The 12,464-nt window shown below is 34.2% G+C and overlaps 1 protein-coding gene across 4 annotated transcripts in view; it reads left to right on the plus strand.

Moving 5' to 3' along the window:
• Window positions 1-12,464, plus strand: part of DMTF1 (cyclin D binding myb like transcription factor 1) — a 44,051-nt gene that overhangs the window by 18,607 nt on the left and 12,980 nt on the right. For all 4 annotated transcript variants that reach the window (XM_019928977.3, XM_019928997.3, XM_019928967.2 and 1 more), the window contains 5 exons: window positions 2,827-2,941; window positions 3,830-3,906; window positions 8,895-9,052; window positions 10,203-10,235; window positions 11,130-11,239. In XM_019928977.3, coding sequence (XP_019784536.1) covers window positions 2,827-2,941; window positions 3,830-3,906; window positions 8,895-9,052; window positions 10,203-10,235; window positions 11,130-11,239 — 493 coding nt within the window. The remainder of the gene's footprint in view (window positions 1-2,826; window positions 2,942-3,829; window positions 3,907-8,894; window positions 9,053-10,202; window positions 10,236-11,129; window positions 11,240-12,464) is intronic.

A 12,464-nucleotide genomic window follows, 5' to 3' on the forward strand; every position in this document is an offset into this window, starting at 1 on the left:
GATTTGGTTTACAACCTAGTTATAAGATTGAGCAGTAGCAGTGCTAGTTAGACAAGTTATACGGTTTTGTTTGGATTATTTCCGAAGACTTAATGAATTACAATTTAATATTAACCTCTTGGTTTGTTATTACCATTTTAATAAACGAAATAATAATTTCTAAATTTTTTTAATAAGATTAATATTCGGTTGGGAGTGAAAGTCAACACAGTTAGAAGTTCAGAAATAGTGTGCTTTTTGCTGTGCCCTTTTGTGTGAATCTAGATGTAGTTATTTCACGTAGTTTAGTAGCTAATGCCCCTTCCCTCATTCCACTGGTGGGACGAGCTTGAAAAACAATTAGAAAGTTTAAAAATTCCCAATGTATGTAGTACTTTGTGGTTGCAAGAGGTGCTTAGTGAATGAAATACTTATTTTTAGATTTCTAAGCCTGTATATGTTACAGATAGGAAACCCTACAACCAACTCAAAAAGGCTTCATTTAGAAAGCAACAGCATTCTAATAAAGCCTGAGTAACTTTAAAAGATTTATGTATAAAATAGCGAAAAATGGGGGTAAAATACTATAAAACTTATTACTATTTACTATACTAAAATCCTTATTACTAAACTTATTACTAAGTATAGATAGATAGCCTTTCAGGTACCTAAGTCTCCTTCTATACTCACTTTTATTGACAGTGCTGAATATTACTACTAAAAGTTAATAATTATTTACTTCATTTCACGGCTTTTCCTGTTTAACATTATATGGTTTAAGTAATAATTGTAAGTCTTCTTCAGAAAAATTTGAGCCATAAGGCATTAAGTGTTTGCCCAAAGACAGCGATTAATGGGCATGACAGGTTTATTTGTGAGATTCATAGAGTGGGCTTTGCTGTATATTTAGACTCACTTTGGAAAATGGTGATTTTATTCTTTTAATGAACTAATTAATATAAGAGATCATCTCAGGATATTTTCTACATTACATTTCTTAAAAGTAGGTATTATATGTATCATGGTCTTTTGATAGGTCTCTGTATTGCCCTTGATGAATAACTCCTGTGTCAAATCTTACAGAACTGTGACCTTCATAATATAAGAGGCCTTGGATATCATCTGTCTAGTCTGTCTCAATTCTCAGCTTTATAAAGTCCTCTTAATCTTTAAAAGAAAAAGATCTAAAATGTATGATGCATAAATACAGGGTTATAAAGCTTTTCATGTTTGTTCCAGTGATTTCTAGCTTTTGCCTATGGTTTTAAAAAACAACATTTTTATAAATACAAAATATTCATTACCACCAAATATAAAAATAAAGTAGGTGACAGCATTGTGCTTTGATTGTTCATGGACAGTTTCTCTGTTTTCGAAGTGAGATGGGTTTCATATCTTCTTGGAAGTAGAGATCCAGTTTCTGCCTACTCAAAAAACAGTTCAAACTTTGTTAGGACTTACCTCTGGAAAGTGACATAGGTTAGTAGTTGATCCAATCCAGAGACAAAACTGGGTTGAGTGGTCACTAGGCATGTGACTCTCCCCTTATCCTGGTCTGCCTATAATAGGTTCATACCTGGTATGGTATCACTTTTGCTAAATTTTCTTCACTTACCCTATAGCTCTCTTTAGCTCAAGGCCAAGTCTCTTAAAAACAGCTTTGTTCCTGCAGAATTTGCTGGATTAGGTATGTCCTTAATTGAAAATGTACCTGGTGAGCTTCCCTGGTGGCGCAGTGGTTGAGAATCCACCTGCCAATGCAGGGGACAGGGGTTCGACCCCTGGTCCGGGAAGATCCCACATGCCGCGGAGCAACTAAGCCCGTGAGCCACAACTACTGAGCCTGGGCTCTAGAGCCCACGAGCCACAACTACTGAGCCTGCCTGCCACAACTACTGAAGCCTGTGCGCCTAGAGCCCGTGCTTTGCAGCAAGAGAAGCCACCGCAATGAGAAGTTCATGCACCACAACGAAGAGTAGCCCCCGCTTGCCACAACTAAAAAAAGCCCGTGCACAGCAACGAAGACCCAGCGCAGTGAAAAATAAATAAATAAAATACATAAATTAAAAAAAAACAACAAAAGAAAATGTACCTGGTGATAGCTTCATAAATATACTGAAAGCCACTGAATTGTATACTTTAAAGGGTGAATTTTATGATGTGTGAATTGTATCTCAATAAAGCTTATTTTTTAACTACACATTTCTCATACAGACTGTTTTACTGCAATAATAATAGAAAGTAATACCATATAGTTCTTTGAAAGAAGGTACATTAAGGAGGGTAGGAATCAGCTCTAGAGGTTGGCTAAAACAAAGTTGTCAGTAAACAATAAGCAGATCATGATTTTGCAGTAGCATCTTTTGAGTTAGCCTGTTAATCCTTTAGATTTAGCAACAGATTACATTACAGATGACTATATATTTAGGTAGCAAACTACCTGTGAGGACATGAATAATCATGACATCAACCCCAGCATTTCCATTTTATTTTATATGAGTTTGTTTTACATATATAAATATACAAATGGCTTTGAGTATCGTGTATTAATTTAAATGCTTAATGGAATCTTAGCCAATATTCTCTAAAATTCAAGCTGCTAGTACTGACTGACTTGTTTAAATGAAGGTCATATTTTGTTAATGCAGATAATTTTGTTTTCATACTGTCTTATTAAAAGAACAAGAAAATATTTGTCTTTATAAATTGAATATAATTTTATTATATCTAAAACAAATGGATTTCACATTATTAGAGTTTTATAGTGCTTCGCATTACAAACAAAGATGAATCAGGTTGGGTATTAAATCAGGCTGCTACTTTTTTTTTCTCTTTTACCTTTTCAAGATTCTACAGAATGAGCAACTAGATGACATATCTCCCTTGGGTAATGAGGAGGTTTCAGCGGTTAGCCAAGCATGGTTTACAACTAAAGAAGATAAGGATTCTCTAACTAACAAAGGTAAGAGATACTGTGAATTTTAGTGTCCAGTGGAAAAAATGGACATAAGGAAGAGCTTGTAGTCATAAGGATTCTGAGTTGGGCCTTCATAATTATGGTTGAGTAGTTACAGTAATTGAGCCTTTCTAATTGAATTAAATTTGGCTCTGAATGGGATCATGAAACCAATATTCATTTTTCAATCATTGATCATTAGTTCTGTGATATGAAGTAGGTTATAAACAGATGCACAGTGGTGTCATTTAAAAGACAATTCAGTTATTGCTTATGGGAGTAGGAAGTCAAGCCTTTTTTCAAAGTTCTGCTACTAACTTTGGTCTGATAAGTGGCTTAGAGGTTTAAAGTAACGGTGTTCATAGTGCTGCTGTGCTCATAGGATTGCTAGGAAGTTACTACAACAAAGTGGAGGTTGTGTATATGCCACTCTGAAGTAAGGAAAGGAAACAAAAAGTAAGTAGATTGATTGTTTTCAACCGCTGTACAGTAAGTACTCATTAAGAATAAATTATTCACTTGGTATCCAATATATTATGTTTACCTTGTCCTAGAATCTTTTATACATGTTTTTTTGCCCATAAAATTTATTTTTGACTGGAGAAATTTTTCAGAAAGTTTTGAGGGTGATTTGGCTTTTGTACTTATAAGTCCTATACTGCTGAAACGATAAGAGATGTAACTAAGAGGAAGTACTATTTTTAATGAATCTTTTACTTATCATTATCTCTGTTTAGTAGGGTCAAATGTATTCTTTCTTAAAAACCAGAGGTCACAAAAGCAACTTTACCTGGGGATTTTTCAGATTTCAGATGAGTGAGACATTAAATTAGCTACATTTTATTCCTCTCAAGGAATAATATTTTCTATAGCATTACTTGTTTTCTTTTAAAGGACATAAATGGAAGCAGGGGATGTGGTCCAAGGAAGAAATTGATATTTTGATGAACAATATTGAACGCTATTTGAAGGTATCTTATGGCATATTTTTTTGTTTCACTAATTTTTTCATCGCCAATTGCAAAAAATATCAAAGCAGCATTTTGTATATAGTACTTAGGAGCTTTTCAGTAATTATGTAATGGATGACTGGCTAATATGTTGTAGATTAATCATTCTCAGTTGTATGATTATACTTTTAAGCACATTTTGAAATTCTCAGTTTAAAATTGCTTTAGTTAATACCCTGAAGTTTAGGCAGAATTTTAATAGCCTCTCAGAATCTTAAAGCCCCATCTTTTCAAGCAGCCTATAAATTAAGGTTTAAATTTATGTTGTGTAAAGTCTAAGATATACATCTTCTTTGAATGAGTTTATGACATCATTCCCCTTTAAAAAAAAAATTTAGTTCATTTTCATATTCAGGCTTATATCCTGTTACCTTAGTCATCCTCTTCATTAAATGTCTGATGAAAACAGAATTTTTGAAGCACTAGAAATGTGAATTGCTTTAACAAATAGTGTTGGCTTTCAAATGCCTTCCAACAGTCCATGTGGAAATTCTGAAAACAGGTGAAGAATGATATAAGGCTCTGTGCCCTGTGAGTGATAACATGTTGTTAATTCTGCATGAGAACAAAGAAGGAAGAGTTTATTCTCAGGGTTAGGACAGTTATGAAAAATATTTGGAAGAGCAGGATTTGAGCTGAGTTTTAAAGAAGGGGGTGGGAGTTAGGGGTAGAGTAGGGCTGGAGGCAACAGCATAAGTAAATGATGAGCGTCGAGGATTCAGAGTTCAAACCCAGAGTATGTTAAATTAACCCCTTTAACCCAAACCAAGATAATTAGCTTCTAGAACTTGGGCTTTGAAGTCCAGACCGAAGAATTAGAATTCTATCCTATAAGAAATGAGAAGAACTGGTAACTCAGTTTAGGGAGAGTTTGGTCGGGTAGATCTGTGCCCTTCTCAAAGAAATCTTTCCAGAGACTTGCTGACCATCCCAGTAATGGAGTTGTGTTCAAATAGTGCATGTTTGAAATGGAGACCATTACCACTGTTTGGGAATGGGAAGTGTACAGAGTTTATTTAACTATTCTCCTATTGTTTGATACTTAGTTTATGTACAATTTTTTACTATTTTAAATACACTGCTGCCTAGAATGTCCATGTTCTTAAGCTTAATTTTAAGCTGCACTCCTCCCAAACTACCCTTTATAAATTATAAAGAGTAAAAAACTTTTAATTCTTTATTAGTGAAGAAAGATCCTTCCCACCAAGCTAATTGTTTTAAGAGAAACAGAAATATAGTGACCATTGAAATGTATCTAGAAGTGTATTAAAAGTTGTCCACTGATCACAGACACTTAAGTTAAAATTGGAAAAATGCTACAGGTTTAGATAAGGCAGCGACGAATTGGTAAAAACACTGAATTTGGGGAATTAAGAAGCTGGTTTCTTGTGTAGGAGATTGGAGTAGATGATTTCCAAGGACTCTTTCAGCTTTATGATTAAGACTTTTAGATACCCATTTCAGGTGACCAGGTGAGAGTAGTAAGGACTTTACAGTAATTGAAATAGAATTGGTAGGGAAAGGCAGATAAGCAAGTAGTCTCTAAGGAAGCCTGGTGACTGAATATTGGTGAAGAAGGAAAATGAGGAGTGGGAATAATTAAGGGTTTTTTAAAAATTGAGGATGTTTGGGAGAATGATGATAGAATTGTCAGAAATAGGAAATGTCCAAAAAGATGTACTGATCTTGGGAAAAGCTAATTTGTTTGATTTTGATTTTTGACTGTGATTTTCATTATGTGGTGCTTACAGGAACATTGTGGAGCTATTTTTAAACCAATTAATTAGGTGTCATATATTCCATATTTTGGGTAAAAGGATAAGGTATTGTCACAAGCAACAACAAAAAAAAGGGCAGAAAAATCTTTTCATCTCACTATAATATCATCCCACAACACAGTGCCTTGCATGTAGGTACTGGTAAATGTTTAGGTTTAATTGTTTGCAGAATTGAAACTGCGTAAAACAATTTTAGAAAAGATTCTGAAATTTTAACGTTTTTACTGTGAAGTTTAATACATTCAGAAGAGTGTTTAAAATGCATATCAGTGTAATTTTACCTGTTTTGAAATTTACGTAAGTTGATTCATTCTCTGGGTATTCTGTAACTGGCTTCTTTTGTTCAATATTGTGATTTTGAGACCCATCCCCTGTTGATTTTTTTTTTTTTTAGCTTTCATCATGCAAATATATATACCATAAGTTACACGTTCCACAGTTAATGGTCATTTGGGTTCTTTTTAGTTTTTTGCTATTAATTTGTACAGATCTTTTGGGTGTAAATAGTATTTTATTATGGATTTAATTTTTATTTCTCTGATTACATATTTTTATATGCTTGTTGGCCATTTGTGTTTCCTCTTTGAAATTCCTGTTTGTGTCTTTTATCAGTTTTTTTCTGTGGGGTGGTTTATCCTTTTATTTTTTGTGACGTTCTTAATGTATGCTCGATACTAATGGTTTTTTGGTTGTGTTACAGATATCTTGTCCCAATTTAGTGGCCTGTCTTTTCCTTCTCTCTAGGTATCATTTGATGAAAGAAGATTCTTAATTCCAATTTCAAAATTATCATCTTTTTACTTCTGTGTTTTTCCAAGCTTGTTTAAGAAATCTTCCCCTGCCTCAAGGGCATAAAGATATTCTCACATATATAGTTTTGCCTTTCACACTGATTTTTTTCCTGTGGGTATGAGTTAGGGTTTCAGTGTTATTGGGTTGTGGTTGTTTTTGTTTTGTTTTGTTTTATATGGATGATAATTGTCCCAGCATCATTAGGGAATGTCAGTCTTTTCCCAGTCTACAATATCCATTCTGTCCTACTCAAACTTCCACAGATATGTTTCTAGGTTCTCTAATTTGTTCTTAGGTTCAGTTTCATACCTGCACCAGTACAGCTCTGTCTTCAGAAGTCCCAATATCTGATGGGGCAGGTCTCTTCATGAGTGTCTTGGCTGTTCTTGGCCCTTTGCTCTTCCATTATAAATTTAGAATCAACCTGCAAAGAATGAAAAACTGTTGGAATTTTTATTGGGACTACATTGAATCTGAATCAATTTGAAGGGAATTAACATCTTTGTAATATTCTGACTTCCTCTTGAACATTTTATAGCTTTCCGTTTTAATTAGTTCCCCTTCAATGTCAGTTGATAGTTTTATGTTTGCTCCATAAAGGAATTGCATAACTTGCCTAAGATTTAGTCTTAATGCTTTTTTAATTTTGATGCTATTATTAGTGGGAATTTTTAAAGATTTTTTATGAGCTTTGTCTAGAAATACAAATGACTTCATTGATTTTGTAACCAGCATTCTTGCTAAGTACTCTTAAATAATTTTTGATTATAGATGTTTGCGTTTCTACATATATAACATCTGTAAATGATTCTTTTCTAATCTTTATGCTTTTTTAAAATTGGGGTATAGTTGATATACAATATTATATAAGTTTCAGGTGTACATAGTGATTTACAATATTTAAAGGTTATACTCTGTTTATAATTATTACAATCTTTATGCTTTTTGAATGTTGGATTTTATGATTGCTCTTTCCATACCTATTAAGATTTTACTTTTTTTCCCATAAATCTTATGTGATTAATTGCTAATTTTTCTGAAATTAATACAAACTCATATTCCTGGAGTAAGCTTACTTTTTGCATTGATTATTAACCTTTTTATACATTACTGAGTTCAGTGTGCTAAAATATTTTGAGGATTTGGGGGATCTATTTTAATGAATGAGCTTGGCCCAGAAGATCTTTTCTGAAACTCCCCTTGTCTGGTTTTGCTATTGAGATTATGCTAGCCTAACCAAATGAGTGGGGAATTGTCCCCGATTTTTATCCTTTTTTTAAAAAATAAATTTATTTATCTATTTTTATTTTTGGCTGCGTTAGTTCTTTGTTGCTGTGCGTGGGCTTTATCTAGTTGCGGCAAGTGGGGGCTACTCTTCGTTGCGGTGCTCAGGCTTCTCATTGCGGTGGCTTCTCTTGTTGCGGAGCACGGGCTCTAGGTGCGCAGGCTTCAGTAGTTGTGGCACGCGGGCTCAGTAGTTGTGGCTCACGGGCTCTAGAACGCAGGCTCAGTAGTTGTGGCACACAGGCTTAGTTGCTCTGCGGCATGTGAGATCTTCCCAGACCAGGGCTCAAACCCATGTCCTTGCTTTGGCAGATGGACTTCCAACCACTGTGTCACCAGGGAAATCCCACCCCCTTTTTATCTTTAGGATAGTTTAAAATCAGAATTATGTTTCTCTTAATTGTTTGGTAGGATTTACCTGTAAAGTCATCTTGGCCTGGTGTTTTCATTGTGGGAAAATTATTAATAACTGATTAAATTTTCTTCATGGTCTGTGTTTATTAGATTTTCTTTCTCTTCCTGAGTCAGTTGGTAAGTTGACTTTTTCTAGGAAATCATACACTTATATAAGTTTTCAAATTTATTGCCATAAAATTTTCATAATGTTCAACTAATCTCTGTAGCATCTCTCCTTAGGTGCCATTTTTCATCTCTAGTATTGTTTTGTCCTTTTTTTTTTTTTTTTAAGTTTTGCCATAAGTTTATCTTTTTGTTTTTATTTAGTCTCATGGATCTTTTCAAAGAACCAGTTTTTAGCATTGCTTATCCTTTCTACTCTTGATTTGATTATATTAATTTTGTTCTTATGATTTCTTCCTTTTCTACTTTCTTTAGATTTAATTTTTTGTAATTTTAAAAAGGGGTTGGCAGGACTTTATTGAATTATATACAACTTTTTTTTGGAATACTTAAGTATCATTGTATTATCTCTTGCAGTATTTTAAACTTTATATTTGACTTATTAATGAATTATCAATATGTTATTTTTCTAAATGCCATTGATGATTTTAACATAAAAATAACTTTTAAAAAGCATAGTATATCCATATGCATTTTATCAGAAATCCCTAAATCAAAGAAATGTAACCCATTTAGGCACGCGGAATAAAAGATGCTACAGAAATCATCTTTGAGATGTCAAAAGACGAAAGAAAAGATTTCTACAGGACTATAGCATGGGGTCTGAACCGGCCTTTGTTTGCAGTTTATAGAAGAGTGCTTCGCATGTATGATGACAGAAACCATGTGGGAAAGTATGAAAACTTGTAATGCTGCGTGTTTTCATGTAATTTAGGGGAAATATTTAAGGAACTTTCTTTAATAAAATTATGATCAAAGCCTTAATTGGAGATAGTTATGAATTACTGTTGAGTGATGTTCATATTTTTATTCTCCAGGTCCATTTTGTAAATACGGTGAAACCTCATTACAATACGGCCTCTTTTAGAAATTAGAATCTAAATTACTTTATATAGGTTTAAGACTTAGCTGACTTAATACATCAAAGTCTGCTTTGTAGTAAAGTAACATTATAAAAAGTATAGTAGTGGTTAAAGATTTAGGAAGTGTAAAAAGAACTCTAAATTCATTGGTAACATTTTTCCTATTCATTTCTATAGTATAACATTTCCTAGGTCAGTGACTTCTTTTGTTTTTTTTTTAAATAAAACCAGAGTAGAAAATAAATTTCTGGATATAATAAATTTCTGGATATATAAATTTCTGGATATAATTACCCATATTATATATCGGTAATATCTGTGGGAAGCCATCATATCTTCAATGAAATGATAATATGGTGGTGTTGACATATTTTAAATTTCTCTCTGGGAGTTTTAGGTAGTAATAGTGTGGCTTTCTAGATACTGCTTTTAAAAAGAACATTGCATTGGCTATATTCAGTACTTACCCACTAAAAAAAAAGCCTTTACATGGAGCAAGAATATGTCAGTTGTCCGTGCATGGGTAGAGAAAATAAAGAGAACTTAAAACTCCTCAGTGACTTGTGAGAATTGACCATAGATTTTCTTTTTAGCTCCAGTTTACCATGTCATCCATAAGTCTTTCAGAATAGCTATGATATTAGAGTACCTGAACCTAACTTGAAATAGCGCAAGAGTTAGGCAGCATAGGGGAAAATATGTTTTAAATGCTGAATTTTCCTAGAGAAAATTGTTACAGTGCTCACTTTTATTATAGCTTAAAGTATTTGTTGGGGGTTTTTTTAAATAGAGGCATTAATTTTGATTTTTATTAATCTACTTTGAAATTGATTACTTTAAAAATGTTATCAATATGCTAAGTGACTTAACATTTGGCTCCCTAAGTGAAATTCTGATTTTTATTAAGTTTTTTAGCATTCTTTGTTTAATTGATCTTTTAAAAATTTCTTTAAATTTCTAGATACACACCTGAAGAAATTGAAAAGCTCAAGGAGTAAGTTTAACTTTCTTTTTTTCATTAATTCTGATAGTTGTGTTTTAATTTTTTTTAATATTTTGTGTTTTCTAAAGTTTTACTTTGAAAATGTCAAGACATTTTTGGTAGACTAGTATAATTTAATCCTGCTGTTAAGCATAGTTGACCATGTAAAGAACTTATCAAATCTATATCTGCACAGAGTAGCCATGTCCATGAGTTGTCTTCTCTTGTTGTTAGTAACTAAATGTAATGCGTCCTTAGACCACTAATAGGGGTTACAAAAGAGATTAGATCGCCATTCTTGGTGACCTGAGGACTAAGTCTGGGGAACTTACACACCAGGATCAAAACCAGGGTTGTGCTAATGGCTTACTTTAGAATGGCGAGTTGGCAAATGCTTCACTGACTATCTGGGCTGACTCTACCTTATACAGTCTTATTTTGCAGGAAACGTAATTTTGGGACCATAAAGTATGGGTTAATGGATTATATGGATCATGAAAAAAAAACCCGAAGGCTGATCCTGTTTGTGATAATAAGGACTTGTGAAACTGTTTCAGGTGTCTGAGAAGAGCTTGTTAGGAGTGCTCAAAAGGGAAAATTCTGGGGATTGCCTGGGAAATTGTGTCAATAACCTGAGGGGAAATTTGGTCTTTTTTGAACACATATCCAAGTTACTTATTTCTTCTCTGACCCAGGAAAAAGGCAATTGCTGCCTGTTTTTTTTTCACCCACAGACAACTGTGGACCCCAAAAAAAGGCCACACTTTCAAACTTTGGCTCTCAAAGTATTGCTGCCCACAACTTCCAAACCAGTCAAATGGGAAGAAGAAGAATGAAGAATAAATGATGAAATTAGAAGGGAGAAAACAGTTGAACCAAATGCTGATTGGCAGACTCTTGTTTTAGGCTCCGGATAAAGCATGGCAATGACTGGGCAACAATAGGGGCGGCGCTAGGAAGGAGTGCCTCTTCTGTCAAAGATCGGTGCCGACTGATGAAGGACACTTGCAACACAGGTACTGTGAGTGCCACTGGTGTTTTTTGTCACCATTTGAGCTTCCTGCCCCTTCAGATACTGCTTTCTCTTCTGTTCTGAAAAGAGATTTGCCATTCATTGTAGTTGAGGTTTTATTTTCTAGTGTCCTTTTTCTTCAGATAGACCCAACTAATCCTTTATTTTTGTGCTCTGTGTAGTAAGGTGATATTTTTCACAGGAACACATCTCCTCAGTTTCAAAGGTTTTATTTAGGTCTAGCATGTTTCCATTTTGTAGCAATTCAGAACTGCTCCAGTTGGGGAAGTAACTATTTTTAAGTCTAATATGTACTTTTAAGGCATATATGTAGGAAGTAATTTTAATTTAAGCCCATCTAACTATTGATCTTATGTTGGTAACAGCTTATCAACTCATATTTAATGAAAAACTTTAGTTCTAGGCAGGTCCCAACTTAGGAAGAAGCTGTGTTCCAGAGGTTTGTATGTATTTTGCTTATTTCAAATTCAAAGTACATTTTTCCATAGAAAAAACTCGTGATTGGTGTTTCAGTCCCCAGGCCAGACCACAGATGCCCAGTCAATTCGTAATGTATACAGATGTACTAACTGATGATAGATACTGTTAAACCTAACCTTTATGACCAACAAGAGTATTTAGGCTCCGCCACCAACTCTCACTTACCTTTCTGAGCCTCAGTTTCCTCTATAAAATGAAGAAGTTAGAATAGATGATTTCACAGTTCCCTTTTCAGCTCTAATTTTTTCTGAAGGATCCATAATCTATGCTCAGTCTTTTAATTAGAAAAATAGTTCTCAAGCTAGGCTTGAGCTTCCAGGGAATATAATTTTCATCCTCACCCACTACCCTGCTGAAGTGGAGTCAGGAATGTTTCCTCCTTAACCACTCCGCCAGCACTATTACCTATAAGGCACTGAAAACATAAATTCCACCAACTCTAATTCTGTAGTGAATGACAGCTTAATGAATGAAGCAGGAATGGGAGCTTTAGACCTACGATGGGACCCCAGAAGTTCATGTAAGACACCGAGGATAGAACCCCTTTTGTGAGCATAATGGAAAAACACTGTGCCATTCCCTGATTGCCAGCCTGAGGGAATGCTCTGCCTGTTAACTGCCTTGTTGCTATGTATCGTTTTGGATCAGGAGTTTTCTCTTTGGACCACGCCATGAGATGGCAGTCTGAGTTTCCCCTTCCTTTTTTGCCATGCTAAAATAGGAGAGCA

This window comes from Tursiops truncatus, chromosome 9, assembly GCF_011762595.2.
Source record: "Tursiops truncatus isolate mTurTru1 chromosome 9, mTurTru1.mat.Y, whole genome shotgun sequence".
Lineage (NCBI taxonomy): Eukaryota > Metazoa > Chordata > Mammalia > Artiodactyla > Delphinidae > Tursiops > Tursiops truncatus.